The following is a 27,757-nucleotide window of genomic DNA, read 5'->3' on the forward strand; positions in this document are numbered from 1 at the left end:
TAAAAGTTCATACTCTCATTTGAATTATTTCTCCTCCTTCCTCTAAATATAATTAAAATCTTTCATAATATGTTTTATAAAACTTTGCCTTCCCTGTTCTGGACTCCAGCCTTCTGGATGTTGTTGCTGTGAATCCTCACCATTCTGTCATTTTTGTCTCTATGTTGTTGCTATGAATCCTTACCATTCTGTTATCTTTGTCTCTAACTATGAGCGTCTCCAGAGTGTATGTGTATGTGTGTGTTGCTAATTCAATTCTAACTTTACACTTAACCATGCTACGATTACAACCCTGGAAGTAACAGCATGAATTATCTAAGTTTAATATTATTCTAATATGCCACATCATGAAATAGATTACAATAATAAGCATTATTGTTACAACCAACATAACATCAAGAATCCAATCATGAACTGACCATTTAGACCAGATTATATGGACTTCCTTATAATATTGAAGCTATGTGATATTTCTAAAGTGTCACAGATTATCTATTTTAAACATCTCCAGTACAGTAAAAATAAATTTAAAAATTTACTTTTTAATACTCACCTCTGGCTTCTGTTCTTGTAGCTTCCTATACTGTATATTTGCATCACCTATCTCTTCCACAGACTGGGGCATAATTGATAAGACTTCCATAGCCTCAGTGACAAATGTATCAATTTCATGTAAATGAGCTGAATAGGTAACATTGAAATACAAGAAATATTATTACCACCAAAAATATTCAATCACACAATTTCTAAATCATTTGCTTTCATTAAACATAATTACAAAATATGGGTGTAAGCAAAGAAATTTCTTGTCATGGAAGTTCAGTTATTTCACATTGCACTTAAGAATTTTCAGTAGAAAGTTAAAATATACTCATTCTTAGTAAATTTTACTCAAAATTGGGTATCTTTTCAGTCTTAAATAGTATGCTAAAACATCTCAATTTAAAGGAAAAAGAAACCATATAGTACTTTGGAAAATAGTAGTCATTTGAAGAAATAAGGAGAGACACATTACACCAGAATTATCTACCCCTCTCAATAATATGTGCAACAAACTGATGCAAGATAAGACTGCAAATAATAAAAATGCCTTCAATTTTCAGACCTCTTAGGAGAGGAACATAAATTTTCACACTTTCTTAAATTTATCATTTTAAGCATATTTTATTTCATAATACTTCCTATCTCAGTATTGATTTAATCATCACGGGGATTCATATTTCATAACTATCAAAGTATATGCCTCTATAATAAAAATATAAGTGTCTTTACCCTGGATAGACTTCTTCAAAGAAAGAACAAGCACATCAAATAACTTCTGGATGAGATCATCAATCACAGTCTTCACAGGGCTACAATTAATATTGAAACAATCTACCTTGACAGCACTGAAAAATGCCAATAGACATATTTTAACATAAAAAAAATAATTAGAAGACTCTCATTATATTATCATTTTGAATTACAAATGTAACTCAAAAGTATTACTATTAAGTGCATTTAGATTTCATTTAGCAAATACGCCATACACATACAATTATGATGTTTTTTATTGATTTTGTTATATTAGTTTTTATTATACATCATATCAGCTTATCAAAAAGGCAGCAATTATGAATACATATTTAAATATTCACAAGCTTTCCTTGTCACAGCATGTAACATACTTTTTTAAATACTTATAAAATATATTCACTATCCTGCAAAGTATAAATAATAATGACAAGGGAAAAGAAAATAAGGATAGAAAGTGAATATAGATTATTAAGGTACTTAGAAAATAAAACAAAAAATAACCCTTCTGCCTCTCAAATAGACAAAAATGTAAAGAATTGTTCATTTATATCTTCAATTGCATGGGCAAAACACAGTGCTCTCAGAACTACTGACAGGAGTATAAAACAATACAACTTTTGTGAAGAGCAACTTAGCAATATGTATCACCTAATTTTAAAACAGGCATACCCTTTGTCTTAATAGCTTCACCTTCAGAATTTTTTCTAAGGAAATTTTCAGGTAAACTCCAAGATTCTACACAAGTATTAACTATAATAATAAAAAATTAGAAATAAGCCAAATGAAGGAATGGCTAAATAAATTATTGTACTTTATCCATACAATTAAAAATTGAAGTTTTGAGAACTAGGTAATTACATGGCAAAATACTGTTGAAATAGTATTAACTAAAAATATCAGGATACAGTATAATCAAATTTTGTAAGTATATGCACTAATAGGTCTAAAACATCAAATATCAAGAGCAATTGCCATTGTACTCTTCTGTATTTTAGATAATTTACAAAACAGGATTCTGGTCAAGGTGGCCAAGTATATAAGTGCTGTACTTGATTCCTCCCATGACCACATCAAAATTACAACTAAACTACAAAACAACCATCATTGAAAACCACCTGAAATTCAGCTGAACATAAGTCCTATAACTAAGGATATACAGAAGCAGCCACACAGAAACTGGTAGGAGAGGTGGAGATGCGGAACAGGCCAGTTCCAAAACAACATGTGGCAGTTAAATATCGGGAGGGGTATCTCAGCTGCTGAGGTGCCCCCTGAGGAGGAAGGGGTCCCAGCCTCACACCAGGCTCCCTAGCCCAGGGTTCTGGTTCCAGTTCCAGGAAGAGAAGTCTCCATAACTTCCAGCTGTGAAATCTAGCAGTTGAGTGAGACAAAGGGGTCTCGGAGTCCCAGCTGTTCATATTAAAGGACCCACACACAAACTTACTCACTGATGGACCCACTCACTCTTAGCCCCAGCACTGGGGCAGCAGCTCAAAAGGCACCTGAGAAATATGGGGAGCAACTGACTTGTCTCTGCTTCGGGGACACGGCTAGAGGAGTGGCTTTCTCCCAGGCAGAAGTTCTAACACAGGCCATTGTTACTTTGTAGAGCCCTTCTCCCAGAGCCAGCCAGTAGGCACCCCATCTGAGTCTCCGTTATCCCAGCAAAAACTGTGACCTCCACCCTAATGATTCCCTGACATCCTACCCCACCCACCCTGCTGACCCACATAAGCTGCTTCCAGTGGTCTTTCCATACAAACACCCTGTCTTGGCTCATGCTGCAGACTTTCCCAAAATCTCTCAAAGGTTCACAAACTCTAAACAAGCAGCACCTGGCCTCAATGTGCCACATACCTCTTCTAAGATGTCCCAAACCCAGCACTTGCAGCAGCCATCCTCGGTTCATAGTGTGCCCTCTCTCAGGCGTCTCTAAACCCAGCACAAGTAGTAGCCATCTGTAGATCACTTTGTAGCTAATGCTAAGTAGCCTCAGGCAGGTCACAGGTGGTGGTTAACCTTGACCTGCACCTCCTGGGAGGCCCCAAACACAGTACACCTTATGGCCAGCTTCAGACCACACCAGAACACAACCCAACCACCTTCACAAGCAATATATTCAAAGGGCAAACTCTGCAGGCAAAAAAGCCCCATGAAGCAAGTTCTGCTTTGTGGGGTTGGTTCCTGCAAAGCAGCTCCTCCACTGTAGTCATAGTTGATCGTCGTAGCCAATCCACCTGGGGATCAATCCCTCCCAATAAAGTGCCAACAGTAATCAAGTTTCAACTACAACAGGAGAATGCACGCAGCTCACATTGGGAGCACACTTGGAGCCCCTGGCTTAGATGACAAGGAGGATGTACCACTGTGCCCTACAAAATACCTACTACATATAACCACCCAATAAAGACTCAGACATAGCAGATCTACCTAATACATAGAAACAAACGCGGAGAGGCAGCCAAAATGGGGAAACATAGAAATTTGTCCCATATGAAAGAACAGGAGAAATCCTCAGGGAAAAAAAAAAATGGAAGCAGGCAACATACAGAGTTCAAAACAATATAAGGATGCTCAAGGAACTTAGTGAGAACTTCAATAGCATAAAAATGGATATGGAAACCATGAAAAAAAACTGGTCTGAAATAAAGAATACAATATCTGAAATGAAGAATATACTAGATCCCTGACTGGTATGGCTCAGTGGGTTGGGCATTGTCCCACAAACCGAAAGGTCCCAGGTTCAATTCCTAGTCAGGGCACAATCCCTGGTAGGGGTTGTATGGAAGGCAACCAATTGGTATTTCTCTCACACATCAATGTTTCTCTACCTCTCTTTCTTCCTCCCTTTCCCTCTCTCTAAAAAATAAAGTCTTTAAAAATAAGATACACTAGAAAAAAATCAAGAGCAAATTAGATGAATCACAGGATGAAATTAGTAATATGGAAGACAAGGTAGCACAAAACACCTAATCAGGGAATCGAAAACAAAAAAGAATTTTAAAAATGAGGGTATTTTTAGGGACCTCTGGAATAACATCAAGCATAAAAATACCTGCATCATAATGGTATCAGGAGGAAAAGAGATCAAGCACTTGAGAACCTTTTTGATAAATACTGGCTGAAAACTTCGCTAAACTGGTGAAGAAAAAAGATACACAAGTTCAAGAAGCATAGAGAGTCCCAAACAAGATAAGCCCAAAGAGATCTACACCAAGACACCCAATTAAAATGCCAAAGGTTAAACACAAAGACAGAACATTTTTTAAAAAGCAACAGAAAAGCAATCATTTACCTACAAGAGAGCTCCCATAAGACTCAGTCGCTTTCTCAACAGAAACTTTGCAGGCCAGAAGGGATAGGTATAAAATAGTCAAAGTGATGAAAAGAAAAGACCTACAACCAAGATTACTCTACCCAGAAAAACTATCATTTAGAATCAAAGAAAAAATTAAGAGCTTCCCAGACAAGAAAAACTTTAAAAAGTTCATCACCACCAAACCAGTATTACAAAAAAAAGTCAGTCTTCTTTAAGTAAACAAAATTTAAAACATGAATTAAAAAGTGGCAATTAATATATATCTATCAACAAATATTTGAAATGCAAATGAATTAAATGGTCCAATCAAGAGATAGGGTGACTGCATGGATAAGAAAACAAGACCCTTCTATATGCTGCCTATAGGAGAATCACTTCAGATCCAAAGACACACACAGACTGAAAGTTAAGGGATGGAAAAAAGATATTTAACAAAATGGAAATGAAAAAAAAAAAAGCTGGGATAACAATAGTTATACTAGACAAAAGAGACTTTAAAACAAAGGCTATAACAAGAGACAAATAAGGATCCAGCAATTTCACTTCTGGGTATTTATCTGAAGAAACACAAAACATGAATCAAAAAACAAGACATGCATCCCTACATTCATTCTACATTGTTTACAACAGCCAAGATATGGAAGCAACTTAAGTATCCATCAATCAATAAATGGATAAAGAAGTGGTGCATTTATAAAATGATTCAGTCATTTAAAAAAAATCTTGCCATTTGCAACAACATGGATGAACCTAGAGGATATGTGATGAGTCAAGTAAGTCAGAAAGAGAGAGACAAATTGCACATGATTTCACTTACATGTGGAATCTAAAAAACAAAATAAATGAACAAGCATAATAGAAACAGACTCATAGATACAGAGGACATTTTGACCATTACCAGATGGATGGAGGTTTGTGTGGGGCTGGGTGAAAAATGTGAAGGGATTTAGAAATACAAATTGGTAGTTACAGAACAGTCATGGGGATGTAAATTATAGCATAGGGAACAGAGTCAAAAATATTGTAATTACTATATATGGTGTCAGATGGGTACTAGTTTTATTGAGGTGATCACTTCATAAATTATATAAATGTCTAATCACCGGGTTATACATATAAAACTAATAAAATCTTATATTTGTCAACTAATCAAAATTTTTTTATTTTAAAAAATTATAAAACATGCAAATTTTAATAATCATGGAAAAATGGCTTGGGGGGGTGTTTGCCTTTTTTAAATTGTTGCTCTTTTACAGTTGTCCCAATTTTTCCCCTGTTGCTCCTCCTTACCCTGATGGCATATAAATTTTAAGTACACTAATTCTATGCACTATATTCTTTTTTTTTTTTAATATTTATTTATTTATTTAGAGGGTAAGGGAGAGAGAAAGAGAGGGAGAGAAACATCAATATGTGGTTGCATCTCACACGCCCCCAACCAGGGACCCGGCCAACAACCAGGCATGTGCCTTGCCTGGGAATCAAACAAGTGATGCCTTCATTCGCAGGCCGGCACTGAGCCACACCAGCCAGGGCTGCACTGTATTCTTAATGCAAATGGTGTTGTTCTAAGCAAACAGAAGTTGAACCTGACTTGTTTACCTGAGGAAAATTTTATATTTGGCTTAATTTATACAAAGTTATTTTTTTAAGTCTGCTAATTTTGGTCACAAAGATTATTTTAAAAGTTACTTGCTCTTTTTAATACATAAAGTCAGGTAATATTCTTAGAAATCAAGTTATATGTGTTAGATTCTCAGTTTTATTTTTAAAATATAAGTTTATCTTAAGGCCTCATTTATTTATTCTCATTCACCCACTAACTGGAGAGATTTAAACTCTAGTAATTAACCATCAGCACATGCAAGAGTCCATTTTTTGCCTGATACATAAAGTTTATGTGATTTTTGAGATCCTCACACAAAAAATGTCAAGATTTCTAATATCTGATACATGAATAGAGATGATTTTGGTAAACTATAAAAATTATATTATAGCATTTTTTTAAATGAATTAACATGAAATGATATGATTAAAGCAGAGTTGTACTCACTGGCTACAGAATCCTGTAGAGAAGACTAATATTCACTTCTCACTTGAAAATAATGATAATATGCAACTGAGGCTCTATTCAGTCATAGATAGAATGGAATAGCCATAAACAGTATACCCCCAACTGATATTCTTACTACAGTATCTGAAATACATCATTAGAATATGGCTTTTCTAAGCATACAGCATACATCCATAAAGTGTCCATAAAATATAAATCCGTGTGCATGTATATGTATATTAACTTAGATGCATACGTGTAAATTCATTAGCAAGAAATAATGAAACCAAAAATTAAATGTGAGACAGGAATTCTTTTTGTTCTGTTAAGCTTTGTCAGGAGAGCAAAAATAGAAAAGCTATCTACAGTAAGGGATAAACAAAGAGTAGCAATAGTAGTGGAGGTCCTTGAGCAGTCAGGTGACAGCATAAAGTTAAATAAGACAGACAAGCTTGGGATCAAAGACAATATCCAACATGGATTAGAAAACTCATAAACAAACATTATAAGAGCTCTATCTTTTCCTTATTTCAAACTATTATCTATGGTACTAACATTATCCCGATCATCTAAGCTCAAACCCTCAAGTCATCTGTTTCCTCTATTCCTCATCCCTCAACTTCCTCCATAAATAGGACCACTTAATACCTTATAGTATTTCCTCCTCCCCATTTTGAGTGCAAAAACGTAATCCAATTAATCATTACTGGTCTTCTGGATGATGAGAGACTACCTCCCTTCCTCTGGGATCTCTTTATTCAACCGTGTATTATTATTTCCAAACTATCATCCCAAACTAGCTTTGGTACTGACACACTTCTGTTTAGAAATCTTCAATAGTTAACAAGTCTAACATGAATAAAATCTTAATTTTCTGATGTACAATGTTAAGGCTCTCCCAAATTTGTGCGTATCAATCCCTTTCTGGGAGCATCTCCTCTAGTCCCTAATAAAATATTATTTCTAATGAGAATTTTAATTAACCAACTTATTTTCAGCATATGACTCCCTCTCCTGAGAGGCCCTGCTTTAACTTCCAATTCTTATTACTACCTGTCAAAATCCTACTTCAAATATTTCTACCTTAAAATGTTACCTGATTTTGCCCCAATTGGATGGGATATCATTGTCCTTTAAATCTCCATAGCCTGGTTCAATCTCAAATATGGAATATAAACAATTCTACCTGGTATTAATAGTAACAATAACATTTATTGAGAACTTACCCTGTGTCAGTCATTTATATGCAAATTACTCATTTAATCCTCAAAACACTATGAGATAAATACTATAGTTGTAACTATTTTAAGGCTGATGATATTGATGTTCAGAGTTTAAATGATTATCAAAGTCATTAGGGGTAAGACCCACCTAACTCCAGAGCCCACTCTCTTAACCCCAGTGTGTACTTGGCTTAATCATCAAATATACTTGACATATTGTACTGCCATTGAGAAAGCAACTTGATCTCACATACTCTGTCTTCTTTATCTTGGTACTTGCATAGAACAAAGATTTATATATTATAAATGCTTGCCAAAATATTTATTGAAAGAATAAACAAATGAATAAAAGTGATATTCCCTTTAAAGATAATTTATGTACAATTAAACAAGGCCTTCCATAAGCTTATTATAAAGAGTGGTTCCAGTCATATTTATTTCAGAGAGTGATGGGGATATATTCTCAAGTGGCTGGGTTATGAGATGCCCCTCAGAGGGTTCCCTCCACATTCAGGTCACTATACTAGCTGTAGCACTATGTTGTGTGCCTCCCAGAGCATCCTGAAAGGAAACAGAGCAATACAAAAGCAAAGTCAAATGTCTTAGCTTCATATGCTCTAGTATGCTCTCAGTAGCTTCTTACCATTCTTAGATTGTACCTATGCATATCAAATAGTAGATCCTCATGCCAGACCTGTACAGTATATCCATATAGGTTCAGCAAGTAGAGCCTATACAAGATAAACTTTTTAGTGTCAGCAATGCCCTACTCAGATGATAATTAAGTGTCATAGCTGAGCTCAAGAGGAGGAGGAAACAGACTTGATTTTTTTGCCACTAAGTGAAGAATACCCTTACTATCTATGGCAAAACCATCTCATACAGAAGTACTATATTACATTAACTTATAATACCTTGGAAGTCGTTCTGCTTCTTTTCCTTTTATTTTCAGTGCTTTAAAATTTTTTTCCCAATCATGAACAGTAGAAAGATGTTTTTCCACTAAAGCTTCCATATCAACTTGCCCAATTACAACCCATTCCTAAAAATGAAAAATATTATTAAAGAAATAGAACTAATAAATTAACATTTTAAAGTTTATAGTCCAACTGTTAATAGAGATTAAGGTCCAACCAATAAAAGCGGACAAGTGTAATTTTAAGCAAATTTCAATTTAAGTATGTAAATACAATCATTATTGTATCATCTAAAGAATGAACAGGGAAAATATGACAATATAAAAATACAGTGATCATAAAACTTTTTTGAAGAGACTAAAAAAACCCTTTCTTTATATTCTCTTGTCAAGTATGATGTACGGTAAAATAGAATCATCTCTTTTAAGCCACGCACCACTACAAGCTACCAATTTAAAAGTATCCATAGTCAATTGATTCTAAAAATTTTTAATGCAGAAACATTATAGTAGCAGTTAAAAAACTTGTTGAGCCCTAGTCGGTTGTGGCTCAGTTGGTTGGAGCATCATCCCATAACCAAAAGGTTGTGGATTAGATTCCCGGTCAGGGCACATACCTAGGTCATGGGTTTGATCCCCAGTACGGGAGTGTGCAAACCCCGGCCCAGGTGCGTACATGGGGGTGGGGCAACCAGTCAATACTTCTCTCTCACATCGATGTTTATCCCTCTTCCTCTCCCCTTCTCTCTAAAAAAGCAATGAAAAAATATCCTCGGGTGAGGATAAAAAAATTTTAAAAACTGGCTTAATTCTCAATCACAGTCTCAGAGTCAATATAAATGAGCAATAAATGATATTAGGGTTTAACTTATAGTTAGTGGTAATGACGCACTTAAACGAAAGCAAGATATTTAAACATCTCAATTTCATTAACTTCAAAAGCATCCCTTCATGGATTGCTCTTGTTTGAAAAAATATATTTCACAAGAAGGAATTAAAATTGACACAACAGTCATGGCACATTCCAAGTTGACAAAAATATTTTAAAAAATTATTTCTCAATCTTCAAATAGTCAAAGGCATATATCATCTGTGGCATAAATCTACCTTGTATAAGAATCCATAACTCTGGCTCTCTGTTTTGTGATATTTTTATTTTATGCCACACAAGATAAACTTCTGGTTTGCACATTTAATACTATTCAACCAATCAGATGAAATATATTAACAGAAGGATGGAAAATTACATGTTCCATACCTTATGTTGGTGTAAAACAGCTGACAATCTCCTAAATAGATCTTCTGCCTTCCTAAAAATAGTCAGAAATCCACTTGCATTTCTATCAATCATAACAGAAAAAATAGATTCATCTCCTGCCTCACCAACTCCCTTAAACTGATTAGGAATGCTGATAAATCTCTTCATTTCTCTGTAATATTTAGCACGAATTTCTTCAAAAGGAGGACTGAACTGCAACCGTCCTTGTCTGAAAGTAAATAAGTAGCTTTAAAATATAAATTATTAGAAAATTTTAGATTGAAAAATAAACTAGATTTCAAAAAATCTTACTTGTATGTTAAGTCTATATTTATTTCTGGCAGATTCTCATTAAATGCTTCTAAGCCCATCTGATATTGATGTTCCAGAGCCTTGTACAGCTGATGATTCCAGTGCAGTTTCCATGCATGCATGTCACGTGCTTGGTATCCCTAATACATTATATTTACATTTTTTACTTAGAAATTAGGTAGTGGAGTGAGGTTTTCACTTAATGCTTTCATATCACATAAAGTAAAATTTTAAGCAATAAAAAACATTATCCTTAATTGCTACTTATAGTATGAGCATTTATGTAGAGTCCAAAAATCTCTAACATTCATGTTTATAAATAAAATACAAAAAAAATCAGTAAAATTTTAAAATTAAGTTAACACTAAATAGATTTATATTTCAGCTTTACTTTATGAAAAGATTAACAGGAACAACAGTTTTTTGTGTGTGTGAACCTTTTAGTCTTTTTTTAAAATCCACATCAAGTATAGATCTTTTCTTCACTTCTCACCCCCTAAACAATCCTTCTGCATTTTAAAACATGTTAAATTTAAAATATTAGAATGCTCAGGGTAGTTTACATATTCTTTTGCTTCCATATAATCATAAACACATCAATTCTAATATTTTAATTTTTGTGTTTTCTTAAAGTCCTAAAAACTATAAAATATATGTAAATGTATAAGCCACCAAATTCATATTCAACCAAGATCCCACATATTATACAGCGGGCTTTATGCTAGCCACTTTCATATATATATATATATATATATATATATATCATCTCTTATATCGAAGTGTGTATAACACTAAAATTTTGCCCAAAAAAGAAAAAAAGTACTGATAGTTATTTTAATCATTAAGCCTAAACTTAACTTGTGTTTTACAGATGTCACAATCACCTAAAACTAAAAACGACAGATATTTAAGCACCAAGTCAGAAAAACCATAAACTCTGAATTGAGAGATTTGCATTCCATAAGACAAATAGAAATTTTTTATATTTTTAAATGTAAATACATTGCTATTTTATGGTCTTTATATGTAATTCAGTCAAATTCCAGCTTTATCAGAAATTGGTCAGTAAAGATTTTAAGTGACCTTTATAAACTTTGCATCAATTCATATATTCACATTCTGAAACGGTCATATTTTGAAGTACATTCACAATGTAAAACATACAATACCTGTGTTTCTACACTTGCTAAGCCAGTTCTCAGTTCCTGTAATCCATCTTTCCAACGTTGTGGCTGCCGAAGCAGATCGGTATTCATAAGAATTATCACCTGTTAAAAATAAGGATATAGTAGTCTCAAATTATCACCTGAAAAGGTAACTTTTCAGTGGAAAAACGGAACAGACACCACCTTAATTAACTAGGTGATCAATGTTAACTCAACCTAAAGTATGAAAAATCAATACCTGATTAATGCATTGAGAAAGGCAAAACATCACCTCTGTGGTATTCCTGTTAAAACTTCATAACTCTCATCTAGTCATGAGAAAATGCCATATAACCCAAATCTGAAAATATCCTACAAAATAACTGACAAGTATTCATCCAAAGATTCAAAGTCATGTAAAACAAGGAAAGAATGATTAAGAGGAGACTACAGAGACTCAACAACAAAATGCAAGGTAGGATCCTGAACTGGATCCTTGAAAAAAAAAAAAGACATTGTGAAGAAGTTGTAAAATTCAGAAATAGTTTATTTCCTAGTTTTGTTAACTATACCATGGTTATGTAAGTTAAGAATAGGGGAAGTTGGGCGAAGGGTAAGTATGAACACTGTTCTGTTTTTGCAACTTTAAGTCTCAAAATATTCCCAAATAAGAAGCATTTAAAATTATATCCTAATTACTTTTTAAAAAATATGATTCGTAGTTTATTCGATTTTATTTCTGAACAAAATGGATGAATTTCTAGACAAATACAATCTTCCAAAACTGAATCAGAAAGAATCAGACTCTGAACAGATTACAACTAGTAAAACTGAAGCAATAATAAAAAATAAAAATAAAAACAACTCCCAAATAATAAAAGCCCTGAACCAAATAGCTTCACAGATGAATTTTACCTAACAGTAAAAAAAGAACTAACACATATCATTCTCAAACTACTCCAAAACATTCAAGAGGAGGGAAGACTCCCAAGCTACTTTTCTAGGCCAGCATATACTAATTCCAAAACCAGATAAAGACACTACAAAGAAAGAAAATTATAGGCCAATATACCTGATGAACATAGATGCTAAAGTCCTCAACAAAATATTAGCAATCCATTAAAAAGATCATACACCATGATCAAGTGGGATTTAGTCCAGGGATGCAAGGTTGGTACAATATCCACAGATCAATAAATGTGATTCACCACATGTGAGGACAATAGAGTCTGTCAGGATCCCTAACCGCGGAAGCCCAGGCATGGGCTGCTTAGAGATAATAATTAGATTCACATGCACAGCGCACTCGCAGTTATATAAATAAGCACTGATGTCATATTTTGGCTAGTGGCCAGCTTTGTCTATGCATAGTATATAAGCAGCAGTGAAAGGCGAGGGGTGTGCAGCAAGTGGTGGGAGCGTGGTTGGTGGCCGGCTGGTGGCCCCGTGCATGCCTTTGATCCTGTGCACGCGTGAATACTGTAATGTCTGCAATAAAGGAAATGTCAGAGATTCTAACCTTGCCTCACATGTTCTTTCAATTGCTGGACAAGAGCCTGCCTTGGTTTCCACAACACCACATAAATAAAATGAAGGATAAAAACCACATGATCATGTCAATGAATGCAGAAAAAGCATTTGAAGTCCTGGCTGCTTTGGCTCAGTGGATTGAGCGTCGGCCTATGAACCAAGTGTCGCTTGTTCGATTCCCAGTCAGGGCACATGCCTATACTGCACGCCTGGTCCCCAGCGGGGTGCGCGTGAGAGGCAACCACACAGTGATGTTTCTCTCCCTCTTTCTCCTTCCCCCTCTCTCTAAAAAAATAGATAAATAAAAAAATAAAATACTATTAAAAAATAAAACAAATAAAAGATTTAAAAAAAGAAAGAAGGAAAAGAAAAAGCATTTGATCAAATCCAACACCTATTTATGATAAAAATGCTTGGCAAAGTGGGAACAGAGGGAACATACCTCACCATAATACAGGCCATATATGACAAACCCACAGACAACATCATACTCAATGGGCAAAAGCTGTTAAGTGTTCTCCATAAGACTGGGAACAAGGCAAGGATATCTGTGTTCACGCCTTCACCGCTCTTATTCAACATAGTACTGCAAGTCCCAGCCACAGCATACAGACAAGAAGAAATAAAAGGTATCCAAATTAGAAAGGAACAAGTAAAACTATCATTATTTGCAGATGACAAGATATTGTACGAGTATATAGAGAACCATAATATTCCACACACACACACAAAAAAAAAAACCCTACAAGAACTGATAAATTCAGTAAAGTAGCTAGATATAAGTAAATATCCAGAAATCAGTTGCATTTTTATATGTCAATAATGAATTATCAGATAAAGAAACTAAGAAAACAATCCCATTCAAAATTGCTTCAAAAAAATATACAAATAAATTTAATCAAGGATGTAAAAGACTGGTACTCTGAAAATTCTAAGATAATGAAGAAAAAATCTGAAAAAGATACAAATAAGTGGAAGCATATACCGTGTTCATGGATAGAAAGAATTAACATCACTAAAATGTCCGTACTAACTGAAGCAATCTATAGATTCACCACAACTCCTACTAAGATACCAACAGTGCATTTCACAGAAATATAGCAGTCATAGGGGAGGGGTTGTTGGGGGCCAGGTGTGGGAGTGGAGGGATTGAGCAAAAAAGAAAAGAGAGAAAAAAACTCATGGACAGGGACAACAGCATGGTGATTGCTGGGGGCATGGGGGTTTGGGGGTGGTGGAGGCAGATACAGGGGAGTAAATGGTGATGGAAGGAGACTGGATTTGAGTGGTAGACACACAATACAGTGTACACAAGATGTGTTGTGGAACTGTGCACCTGAAACCTGTGCAATTCTGTTAACTAGTGTCACCCCAATAATTCAATTAAAAAATTATAAATAAATTATACCTTTTCACAAAATGTAGTGTGCCATTTTCTCAGTTTTCTGTTTTCAGTTGCAAGGTGTTCAGCAGCATTTTGGAGTTTTTGAATGTAGCCTTCTAATTCTTTAGGATTATCCCAAGTAAGTTGCGACTTTTCCCCACTTCCTGCTTTTGAATTCTAAGGTGCAGCAAACAACTTAGATCAATGGCTATATTGAGCTGAAATGTGTACTAAAAAACTAGAAATAAAAAACACTTCACATATAAAAATCAATTATAATAACATGAAAAGTCCATTTACCTTAATTATCTGTTCAAATGCTAAGGCAGATTGTAACATCATTGGTCTCTGACTTGGAATCATTTGTTGATCAATAGAATTGTAAAAATGTGCCACCTACAAAGTAAAAGTCCAATTAGCAAAAATAAATAATAGCACACTTAATTCTTTATTTGTCTTCACTTTTAATTGTCTGAATAGAAATAATAATTTGTCAAGTCTAAGATTTAACAAAAAATAATTTTCATCTCCATTATAGCATTTACATACATGTATTATATATAGTCAACATAATATGTGTTGAATTCCTATAATGCGCCATGTCCTGGGGGCTGATTAAACAGAGATTATAAAAACCTAGTCCCTGGACTCAAAAAGTACAGTCTCATAAAGGATGCAGAGGAAACCAGTAAAATATGGTAAATGCTAAAAATAACTGGACTCTTTATCCTTGCAACTCTCCAAACCTACCCCTTCCCTTTTCATTATATAACACAACAATTTATCCATTTCTCAAACCAAAAAAAAAAAAAAAAAACACATATACTTGCACTGTCCTTACTCTTCTCTCACATCCAATATTACTGAAGTGTACTGACTACATACTTTCAAAATATATACTGAATCCAACCATTCCACCCATCTCTATGAGTCCCATCCCAATCCAACCACCTGCATCTCTTGGCAAGACCAGTGCAACAGTCTCCTAACTGGTCTCTTATGTTTTCGATAACAGCCTCCTACTATCTATGCCAAGCCTTCGAAGTAACTGGAGTGGTCCTTCCTTAAACATAAATCATATACCTTTTGCTTATGCAAAACCTTCTAGTGAATTCCCAATACATGTGGATAAAGTCCAAAATCTGGAACACCAGAAGCAATAGAACATATACTATTACAACAATCTGGCAATACTGCTATCTATCCAACATTCTACTTCACACTCCCTACTGTAGCTAAATATCTGCTCACAAGTAAAGGTTTTCCCAGTTGTTCTTCCAGGGGTCAATACAAATACTATATAATCATTCATCCATTTCTGAGCTCCTATTGTATTAAGATAAAATACTTAGGACACAAAAGTGAGCAAGATTCTCTGCTTTTGAATATGCAGTCCCTCTCTCTGAAATGATCACCCATCCCAACCCCTTGTGCTCTTATTAAAACATGTATATACTCTTCCAGACACACATCAAACACCATTCCTCTGTAAAGATTTATCTGATATTCCCTCTACCCTACCCAGGAAAATAATTGAAAGACACCACCTCTATGCTCTCACAGGACTTTCTGAACACCCATAACATAGTACTCATATTAAATATTGTATCTATATATTCACATATCTACCATCTCTCTATGAGCTGCAATGGAATAAATAGGGGCTTTGGAGTCAGAGAGACTTGGTATCAAATCTCAGCTTCATAACTTTCTAGCTGTGTAGCACTGGAAAAGCAGTGTTACAAATTTCATCTCCAATTAGACCAATGAGGAGATCTGTCAGAAGGTTTGATAGTTAACGAAAATTCAATGTTTAGTTTGCTCCCTCCCACTAGACCAGTGGTTCTCAGCCATAGTTGATCTGTACCGTAGGTGACATTTGGCAATGTTTGGAGATATTTTTGATTGTTAGAACTAGGCACATGCTACTGGCCAGAGATTCTGCTAAAAACATCCTAAAACACACAGGACATCCCCACAAAAAAGAATTGGTGCAAAATGTGAAAAGTTGAGAAACCCTGCACCGAAGTATGACGGCAAAATATTCATTTTTATATTCTCACTACACTGTGCCTGGTAATACAGGTGCTCAATGACTCTCTGTTGAATGAAAGAATCAAGTGAAAGACCAAAGACACAAGATACTGTTCCTGCCCTCTAATAATCAAGTGAGAGAAAAAAAATTTTTAAGCCAGTGATCCACACACAATACACAGAATAAGGAACAATTAACTAAAAGAACACACAATAAAGAAAGTAAATTTTGAGTTGGGAATTAAAGGAAGACCTTGAGTTTTCAATCAGAAGGAACAGATATCAGTGCACAGAGATATTCAAATAGCTACAGGGTGCCATATAAGGGAAAGAGTGTAAGTGGTTAAGGTCACAGCCAGTAAGGTTAGTCAGTGCATAATTAAGAAGTGCCTTGTATACTGTACAAAGGAGATACAATAAGGTGATAATAGTGAGTTTTAAACAGGTAAATGATATGATGGCAATGTGCTGAACAAGTAGACTGAGAAATGACCAAAAATAGAGAACAGTCCATCAATCTAGTAATTCTACTAGAATCTGCCCCTCGAAAGCAAGCAAGGGACCCCTTCTAAGTAGAAGGTCCTTTAATACCCATGCAAGTTAACATAAAAAAGATAGAGATATAGATATTCTATTTTTTAAAGCTTTTAAAATGAAGAGCAATACTTTAAATTAGTAAATGCCTATAGTTTACAAAGCAAATTTTATAATGTAGTCACTTACCAAATTAATTTCCTAACAGTTAATAATGTCATTCTATTAGCCTAAAAAGCAAAAGTAGAAAACAAAGCCCTTAAAAATATCCTAATGCAATGAACTCAGAATAGCCATGTTTTCAAATATATAATTTCATACTTGTTTAAGAATAATTGCTTGCTTGCAGGATTTCTGTGCAATGTTTGCAACTTGCTGTATTTTTGCAGGAATAACAAAGCCAAGTGCAGAAAGCTGACGAACTTCTCTCAGAAGAATCACCAACCGATCTGAATAATGCACTTTTAATGATCCATCATTAGGATCCAATTCCATAATTCTACTATCAGCCTCAATACTACAAAACAAAATGAATAACTTTTTTTAAGTTTTATGTTCTCTCTTCTGATGAAAAACAAGTTTTTCAACTGTTCTATAAATAAATTCAAAAATTTTTTGAATTAGTTTTCAACTGGTTATCTTTTTCATATAATATATCACAATTCCAATCTTGACAATACACTGCAATATCAAAAATATGACACTATTTCAATCAAGCAGTTTTAAACTCAGAAAACCAATCTCTGAAATAGCAGCTAAAACGCAAAAAGACATTATATCCACTATAAAAAGATTTTGACTCATTTTCTAAAAAGTTGTTTTTTCATTCCTCCTACTTTTATTAAAAAAACAATGATAACATTAAAACGGTAGGAGAAGAGATAGTCGAAAGTTTCACTTCTCTACTCTTTTTTTCATTATCTAAGAACTATCCTTTGTTTATGTGTCTTGTAAAAGTTACAGTTTCAAATTTTACACTGGGGCACACTAGTTGGCATGGATTGGACAAATTAAGCTGAGGTAATCATATTTTCATGATCTTTTTTACAGGATCAGGTTTATATAACGTTCATTCTTTTAAATCACTTCCACAATTAAGAGAACTTAAAAAGTAAGAGAACTCAGAAAGTAAGCTACTGAAAAGCAAAGAACAAATCTACTCAGCCTATTTAATAACACATAAAATAAGGCATACTTAAAAATGGATTAAAATAATGGTTTAGCTGAAACTTTCCTATTATGAACATAAGCCTGTCAGAAAATAATTACGACAATCCTTTTTGCTTTCATTTGAACCTAATCTTCCAAATTAGTTTCTACATACCAGCATATCTTAAAATATGTTCCAAAACACACTGACTCTATATGTAATATAAGTTTTACCAGGAAAGAAACAAGAAAGTGAGAGACAGGGTATTTCATTGTCAAATGGGAAACAAACAAAGTCCAACATGTTCTCTACAGCAGGTCTCAGTCCTTTGGTACGTAGTGGATCTCAGAGTGGTGAAAGTGTATGTATATTCCAAAATTAGTTGACTTCAAAATATATATATATTTTTATTTTTGCACGGAGCAACTCTCCTACTTTAGGTTCAGGGTAGAAAGAAAGAAAATTAAATGGCATGATGTTAATAGTCATTATGGCCTAGCACCTTCTGATTTTTAATATCCTCCCTATACAACTAAAATGCAAAATAAAGGGAAAGAAATTATTTATTCAGTTTAAGGAGCTACCACTTTTAAAAAGTAACAAATTTCTAAAAACTAAAACATGACAAGTCTTTAAAAATACAAATACTAATATTCTGGGAAAGTGTACCAGAACCAAAAAACAATGGTTTTCTATACTATCCATTTTAAATACCCATTAAAATAATTAGATTGACCAATTAAATTACATTCAATGTAGTTCAATATTTACCAAACCTTTAGGAACTATGTTGACACCATAGACAAATATTCTCATCACAAGAAGCTTAAAATTAACGAAATGTTACAATTTATAATGTGTGTGTGTGTGCATGTGCATATACAATAGTAATGTAAAAGGGTTGTAAAACATATACATATCAATACCAATAACAAAAAAAATCATAGAGGAGGGAAATCCTAATTCCAAAATGGGCATCTGCAGTCCGGGAATAGACATGAGAAACAAGGGGGAGGCAGTCAACCAAAACTATATCATCAAACTGCCAACCTTATAGACTTAAAAGTTGATAAACAAAAACTAACAAAATAATTGAAGAAGCAGCATTAAGTCTGAAGAAAGGAGAGGCAGAAATAACTAATTCCATCTTCCCATTTGGATTAATAACATAAGAAAAAACATTCTTTGGTAGATTTCACTGTGTAGTATATTTAAACTTACCACAAACCAGATCTAGAATCAGATAAGCCAGATTGAATATCCCTGGACCAATCATCAAATTGTTCTTGTTCATATAGTTTCAACTGGTCTAATAGATCTTCAGCACTTGGATGGAAAGAGTGAAATCCTGACAAGTCACGCAGAAGACCCTCCGCTATCCTGATGGTATCATCCACCTTAATAAGCCAAATTACAAAATTATGTATTATTTAAAACCTAGCAAAATTAGCATAAAATAAACCCACTTCTCTGATCTGTGATTCAAGAACTATTTTCCCATTTATCTATGAATAACACAAGGGAAGATTTGCAAGTGAATATAAGAATATCAACCCCTAGTTTGTTTCTGAATAACACAACCTCAGGATAGCAAAACACAGAGGATAATGCATACAAGGCATAATCTGAAAAGTAAGGTAATGGAAATTCAGGTGAAATTCCAAGAATTCAGCAATATTCCTAACCATGTTAAGCAGCAATTTAGGTGCTTGGCTACATGCGCTGGTTACTATCTCAAACAATAGTTAGGCCAATTTGAATGGCAATTTAAAGGAGAGAAATCCCTTTCCTTCATAACTGTACAAACAACATTGTAAGACCCTGGAAGCTGGCAGACAGAAAATCAAACATCCAAAATACAAACTTGGAATAGATACAAATCTTAAACATGTTGGCCCTTATAATACTCTATATCTGTGCAGTGTAAAGGATGCTTTTCTCTTCAATATTTTCTAAGAAGGTAATCACCTGGAACAACTGCAACTGGAATAATAAATGATTTCATAATTTTCTCTATACAAGGAAGGAAAAGAACCAATACAACCTCCTCAGCACACCTTTTTAAAATTCTACATTTCACATGAAAATTTGATGAATATGCCAAGGAAAACAGAAAAATATTTTTAATGTTTTCACTATAGTTCTAGAGTGACTTCTACATTAATTTAGCACATTCTACAATTACTGTTCTTCAACTTTTATTAAAATGAATACCTTCAGTTTCAACTGGCGAACCCAAACTATATTATTGACAACTTCTGAAAGGTTTTTGCCAGAAAGTGGTCCAGATGCATCACCAGGAATTCCTCGGCATCGAATCTCAAAGTCTAATCGAAAGTCTATAAAAGTTAATTCAAACAAATGATCACACATTCAGCAAAGATTTCCTAAATATCCTTCACATTCCAAGACCTATGTCAAATGTTGTAAACAGAAAAATAGTAAGAGTTGGTCCCTTACCCTCAGGGACTGTACCATATCAAATGAGACAGAGAAAAAAATAATGGGTAATTTCATAGAATGTGTCATTTACAACAGAAATAGTAAACTACTCTTCAGCAAATACAGGTCATAAATGTATTCTTAATCCTAAATGGCATACCAAATATAAAAAAGTAACCTACAAAAATATTTTCTCAAGCAAATATTATAATTCCTGATAAACTTGTACCTTTCACTGAGTCCACAAGCCTTGCCAGTAAAGTTTCTCTTTCTAACATCAATTCTTTGCTTATAATTGGACGCTTCACCAACTCTTTATATTTCAGAAATGCTTGAAGAAGCTAATATAAAATAAAATAAGTACGGTTATCCAAAGTGGACTGCCTTGGTCAATACATATATATCTCCTAAAGTAACTTAAAGAAAATATTAAAAGTAAGATATTTCAAAATTTTACCTGCTGTGGACTATCTTGAATTTCTGAAATATAATTTTTCAATTTTCCTGCTATTTTTCGTTCCGCAGGTGCAATAATTTTTTCACATTGAGACACTGCAGCTTTCCATAAAGGCTAAACAAATTATAAATACTGTTAGACTTCAATATTTTTAAAAATCTTCCTTTAGATATAACACAAAACAAAAACTATATTTAGAAATATATATATTCAACCTCAGTATATGGATTATATTGCACCGGATTCAGGCCAGTAAAAGGTTCAAATACTCGAGCCAGGATTTTCTCTTCACTAGCAGGTAAAAAATAGAGAAGCTTCACATGAATTGTTCTAACAGCCAAGACCTAAAACATAAAATATTAAAACAACAAATTTATTTAAACCAATACATCTGCACAAATAAGTCTAAAACCTAAATATACTGGGCAAGAATTTCTTTACCTAGGTTCTCTGAGATGATCAATAAAATTGAAACTATAATTTTGAGAATTACTACTCACCAATATTCCATGTAGCGCATACTATATCAGGACATTAATCAGTGTGCTCAAATCTAGTGAAAATATATAAAATCTAAATATTTTTTAATCCTCACCTGGGGATATGTTTACTGATTTTTTATTTTTTATTTTTAATCTTCACCCAAGGATAGGTTTTTACTGATTTTAGAAAGGGAGATAGAGAGAGAGAAACATCCATTGGTTGCCTCCCATATGCGCCCGGACCAGGGATTGAACTTGCAGCCTTTCGGTGCACAGGACAACACTACAACCAACTGAGCAAGCCTGCAAGGTTAAAATCTAAATATTTTTAAACTAAGCATAAAGTTCTTTTAAGTTTTAGCTTCTTTAAATATAGTATCTTGATATTCATTATTCTGCATTACATTACAATTCTGGTAATGAAACAATATTAACAACTTTATTATGTACAATTTACAAACAGCAGGAAAACAAATTATTATACTTTCTGTTTAAAATTTCCACTAACAATCAAGAGGTGCTCAAAAGGTTAAGTAAAAATACTATAAACTTCCATTTGGGTCAGAAATGTCAGTTGGTACAAACTCTTATTTTATTTTATTACCTTGCTAAAAACAGAAGTCCAATTTATAAATCCTGCCTACTGAAAAGAGCTAAAAGCATAGATAACTAAGTAAAACTGGAACACTTCCCTAACCAGATTTGTTGTTAAATACCATTTTTCACTAAAAAGAACCAGGTTGTTTGGAGAAATGACTAATTCCAGGTACGAAACAGAAAATGTAAAAGATGGGCTAGTACATTTTGAGGGGCTTGAAAGTAAGGAAATTATCAAAGAAATACTGGATTCACCTCAAAATGACACGAGAGCCAAGTTACAGGAGGCACTCAGCGCCAGGCGTGAAACAATTTAAATAAAATAGTAAATATAGTGGATGGAAACACATAAAATATAACAAGTCTTGGGTTCATAATACTACTACTGAAAAACATTTCATTGATTGCCTGTGGAACTTGCTATGACACCAACTTATTCGTTGTTCTAAAAAGTGATTAGTGAAAGGTAAGAAATAATTGTCTATACTGCTACTCCTATATAGACTTTACTTCAGGGTAAGTAAATACACCGATGAGGAAAAGTTCTTCCATCATCAGTAACAAATGTAGGAAGAACAGAATTAGAAAATCTCCAATTTACAGCTCCTCATGGTCACTAATGGCTCTAAAATCACTAAGAAAAAAATTGATGGAGAGCATTGTAACAGTTAGATCAGGCTAACCATACTAAGCCCACATATCAAACTAAAAGTAGGAAAGAATCTATGAAGCAGCTGAGACAGTGAAAAAAATGAAAACTGGTTAGATATAAAATAATATTAAGAAATTACTGTAATTTTGTTGGATGCTATAGTGGTATTGTGATTATGTTTGAAGGGTGAAAGTATATGATTTCTTGAATTGGCTTTGAAAATACTCTAGTAAAAAAAAAAAAGGGAAGGCAGGGTATAAAAGATGGAATAAGAACTGAATAATGTCCAAAGCTATTGAAAATGAGTAATGACTACATCAGCATTCATTATATTATTTAAGTATGTTTAAAATTTTTCCATAATGAAAAGATTTTTAAAATTCCCAAAGAACTATGGTTTCCAAAGCAGAAAAGGAAAGTCAGTTTTGCAATCTTTGCATAGTCTCTTCCCTGCCCCTTCAAGCTAAATATATAAATCCTATACCAAAACTCATAACTTACGAAAATTAAGCAATTGTTTCAAATATTGCCATTGAATACACCCCTAAAAAGCTGTCTTGCCTGAAAACAAGTTCAGTCATCAAGAGAATGTCTGATAGATTCCACACAAGTGGATTATCTTTTTTATAACCTGGAACAAAACAGAAGTTCACAACTTACAAGCTGAACAGTCACACATCGAAGAAAAAGAAAGCGGGTGGAAACCAGCACTCAGCGAACGCCCACTGTGCACCTGGCACTGTGCCATTTGACTGTCATAAACTATTTCACATAAACTTTAATCCTTCTTCTCTCCCCAAAAATATGGAGAGTTCCTGTCAGATGTGTAACTTATTAATTAAAAACTACATTCAATTCATAACCAAATGAGGAGCTACTTCACACTTGAAGACAAAGAGTCAAATAACCAAATAATACCTCTTCGAGGCGTTTGCTGAGTTTTTCAAGTGTTTCAGGGAAATATTTTTCATTTTTCCATGGATGAGGAACATAGCGCTGCCACACCTGACCTGTTAGATGATTACAGGCCATCACCCACTGTTCACAAATTGAAATACCAGCTTTCAGATTTTCTTTCACAAGATAATAAGGATCTTCCCACAAGTTCAAAGTTCCCAACTTTTTCTGAACAAATCTTCCAAATGAACCACCTAATAAAACATAAAGCAAACTTTTTAATGGAAATGTATTTTTATAAAAATTATAGAATACATGCTTATGACAAAATTAATATACAAATTATCAAACTAAGGTTCTGTGAAATACCCAATTCACACCCTTAGACTAGCACTATCAATAACAAATATTCTCAAAAAACAGAAGTAGTTTTCTGAGTCAAAAGTATTTGTACTTTTAACAGATAAGCTAAGATATTAAAGAACTTTTCAGTTCATTACAAAATAAATTCTAAATTAATACATGCATAGGGACTGAAAACATATGTAAATGTAGCTGTACTAATGGTCCAAGAATTTGATACACGTTTAAAAGCAACCAACTATATAAACATATCTATTTAAATAATTCTATATGATTTGCTTTAAGAATTACTTGAAGCAACAATTATTATATTAAGGAACATTTAAAGAAAAAAATAATATGAAATAAAACAGGATTCCAAAATTTTTTCTGTACTAGTACCTATGATATCTAAGAGATGTAACATCCGTGACTCAGGATAACAATCGTGCTCCGTTTGTCTCCACGCATCATCGACAACATCCCGAGTAGTCTCCACCAAGTCAACGACTTCCAATAAAGATAGATTGTCCAAGTTATAAAATTCCTAAAACCAAAATTCATTCATTTTTTTTAAATAATCATACATTTACCTTGGGCAATATAGTAAAAATGTTCTCAGACTTTTTCAACTGCTACAACTTTATTATTTGCCATGTTATTGTCTCCCTTTTCTACCAGATGATACATTACTTCCTTATGCAAACACACTCTAGTTCTTTCACAAACATAAATTTTGTGAAAGTCAGAAAAACACCAAGAATTACAAAAAATCTATTCATCTATTTTTACACTTGGTCTAATTTTCTTTAAATTTGGATTCATTTCTTTAATTTACCCAAATGGAGGTAGTCTTAATATCATATATATGCTACGCATTGTAGTTGGCCTATCTTCATTCATTTACTGTATTGCATAATGTTACCAATAACATAATCATAGTACGAGACTTATTATTCTACATGTCATCAATGCTACAAAAAAGTTAAAACCATTTCAAACACTTCATTAAAATATTATTGAAATAATACTGGAAACAAATAGAAAATGACTTTATATCTATTTTGAAAACAACAGATATTTAAAAACCATAATTAAAATGGTCACTTATTTAACCCCTCTGTAGATACGTCAAGGAATAATTATCAAGCAAGTATAAAACTAAGACTTTTTAAATTACAGAGTACGTCAAAATGCTAATTTGAATAAAGTGAACATTCTTTCAAATGAACACAGATTAACTGCATGTGGATAAACCTGTTGGGATATTAAGTTTTTGTTTTTCCTTATCTACCTGCAGAAAAGTAATTATGTTTGAGAAAAATATTTACTAGAGATTAGAATTTAACTTCTTTAAAAGTTTAGATTTTAATGAGTTAAATATGAGTTTAATAACTCATATTTTTAATGAGCTATACTCATATTAAATACACTTAAGTAAACCTTGCTATATATAATGGATCTATTGTATTCATAACCATCAAGTAATGATTTTAAAACAGAGATAAATTTATTAAAAGTACAATCCTAAAGTGCTTTTTTCAAAAGCCTAATGTGTAAATGTATGAATCACATACTCTTGCAATTCTTTCAAATAATTCTTTAAAATAACTGGCTCTTTCTTGACTAATCTGTTTATTTCCGCGATGAGCCTGTTCTATCCAAAACTGGAACTCATCATTTGGTGTAAGAATACCTGAAAAAGTGAAAAATATATATGTCAATTGAAAGTGAAAAGCCATAAAGTAATCTGGTTTATTTGCTGATTTCAAATGTTTCCTATATTCTTGAGGACACATGGAAAAGTTTTATGATTTCTATCAACAGAAAGTTCTTACTGGAAATAGTAACAATACCAGGTTTATACTTCACATCAAGTTTACTGCTAAATATGATTCCCATATGCTTTTGTGTCAGTCAATCAATCATACCTATACTGTCAGTCTGCTTCTTAATCTATGAATCTGCTTCTCCAACACAAGACTTTCCTAAATATGATTCCCATATGCTTTTGTGTCAGTCAATCAATCATACCTATACTGTCAGTCTGCTTCTTAATCTATGAATCTGCTTCTCCAACACAAGACTTTCCTAAATCTTATTCCAAAACCATTCATGCTATTGAATATTACCCAAATTGGAAATTATTGTGATTTACTCAAAAAATGTTTGCTGTTTAATTTCAAAATATAAGCAAATTAAAATAATTTTACTTTTAAATTTGCTTTAAGTTTTCCAAAGAACTGGAAAAATCTCTATTATCCTAATTACATGCTAGAAACAAATGCACTATTTTTCTGAGTCTGTGGAATTCAAAAAGCATTTAATTTACCAATCAAGCAATAAATAATACTATAACCAATATTTTAAAATAAGTATTTGTATATGGCATACATTAATTGTTCATATGAGTTTTTCTATAGCCATAATAAAATTATAATGAACTTTAGATAAAATAGATTTTCAAATAAAAGTCAATGACCTATTATCTTTACAAGGTACATAATTAGGGTCAAGTCTCATTTTTCAAGGACTCTACAGTTAGAAATTCACCTACTTGCTAACATTTAATTTACCTGCTTGCTAATATTTATCTGTAAATTAAAATCAATACTAGCGGTGTTTTAGTGGTCATTTGCAGAGCAGGGAAAAAATCTGAGTTGCCCAGACACACAGTTTCCCAGATGACGTTAAATAAAGTGGCACTGCCTTCTCTTTTCCTACCTCCTAGTAAACAGAAATCTTTTCTGCAGTCTTTTGTAATCGATTTACAGCCACATTTTTCACATTTTTGTGCTTTTTGTTGGTTATTTTACCAGTTAAAATGGTCCCCAGGCACGGAGTTGAAGTGCTCTCAGGTGTTTGTAAGCACAAGCACACTGTGATGTGCCTTCCAGAGAAAACACCTGTTAGATAAGCTTGATTCAGACATGAGTTACACTGTTGGCCACTAAGTCAATGTTAATTAATCAGTAATACAAATAAGTAAAATCTTTTTAAACAGAAACACACATATGACAAAATTACGTGTTTGGCAGTTAACAAAAATGTTATGACCTAAGGCTCATAGGAACACCACCCTGTATTTTCCCTTAGGAGCTATGGTTCAGTATTGACTAGTTCGGTGTTCATGGTAACTTTATAGAACATAGCTACTGCAAAAAACAAGAATCAACTATATTTTCTATTTCCATGAATTGCATATTGTTAAAGATTACATTTTCATCTCCTCCAAATTTATACAGATCTGATCTATTCATATAAAAGCAGCTTAGGCTCAGAGAAGATCCAAAAGTGTGAAAATAAGTCTGTAAAGAAGTATATTAATTTACTATTAAGGCAATCGTTTTACTTTTTATTGATTAAACTATTGTTATATACCTCTTGTGTCATCTTCCTTAAATTTTAATTTTGATAAATTAGTGTCTGATCTGCGTACCACTACACCCAATCCGGCTTCTAGTTCACTCAAAAGATTCTGAAGTTTGGGATCAAAGTTTCTGCTCCATTCCTCATCCTAAAAAAAAAAGAGACAAGAGCAAACAATTATCAAAAGCTTGCCAATCAAACTGACTTCCTAGAACACTATCAAAGAACTAAGTCCAAATATACCTACTTCACTCAAAGCTTGACACTACTTCATCTCATATGGGAGAAAAAAGTCCTTACAGCAATGGAAGAGCTTATGTAAATTCTAAAAGAATATGTATTTAAACTGAAAAACTAAAATACTG

At 33.4% G+C, this 27,757-nt stretch overlaps 1 protein-coding gene across 1 annotated transcript in view; it reads right to left on the minus strand.

The window, feature by feature from the left end:
* Positions 1-27,757, minus strand: part of LOC150018864 (cytoplasmic dynein 2 heavy chain 1) — a 283,446-nt gene that overhangs the window by 250,892 nt on the left and 4,797 nt on the right. The window contains exons 3-20 of the mRNA XM_090265892.1: positions 27,405-27,540; positions 25,601-25,719; positions 24,426-24,570; positions 23,703-23,935; positions 21,269-21,397; positions 21,054-21,167; positions 20,826-20,937; positions 20,369-20,493; positions 19,376-19,551; positions 17,326-17,521; positions 14,737-14,832; positions 14,461-14,613; positions 11,547-11,645; positions 10,378-10,517; positions 10,066-10,294; positions 8,806-8,933; positions 1,273-1,388; positions 554-681 (exon numbers count right to left, since the gene is read on the minus strand). Of these exons, the coding sequence (XP_090122018.1) occupies positions 554-681; positions 1,273-1,388; positions 8,806-8,933; positions 10,066-10,294; positions 10,378-10,517; positions 11,547-11,645; positions 14,461-14,613; positions 14,737-14,832; positions 17,326-17,521; positions 19,376-19,551; positions 20,369-20,493; positions 20,826-20,937; positions 21,054-21,167; positions 21,269-21,397; positions 23,703-23,935; positions 24,426-24,570; positions 25,601-25,719; positions 27,405-27,540 (2,574 nt within the window). The remainder of the gene's footprint in view (positions 1-553; positions 682-1,272; positions 1,389-8,805; positions 8,934-10,065; positions 10,295-10,377; positions 10,518-11,546; positions 11,646-14,460; positions 14,614-14,736; positions 14,833-17,325; positions 17,522-19,375; positions 19,552-20,368; positions 20,494-20,825; positions 20,938-21,053; positions 21,168-21,268; positions 21,398-23,702; positions 23,936-24,425; positions 24,571-25,600; positions 25,720-27,404; positions 27,541-27,757) is intronic.

The sequence above is a fragment of the Furipterus horrens genome, unplaced genomic scaffold (assembly GCF_987537825.1).
Source record: "Furipterus horrens unplaced genomic scaffold, mFurHor1.1.pri manual_scaffold_2, whole genome shotgun sequence".
Classification (NCBI taxonomy): Eukaryota; Metazoa; Chordata; class Mammalia; order Chiroptera; family Furipteridae; genus Furipterus; species Furipterus horrens.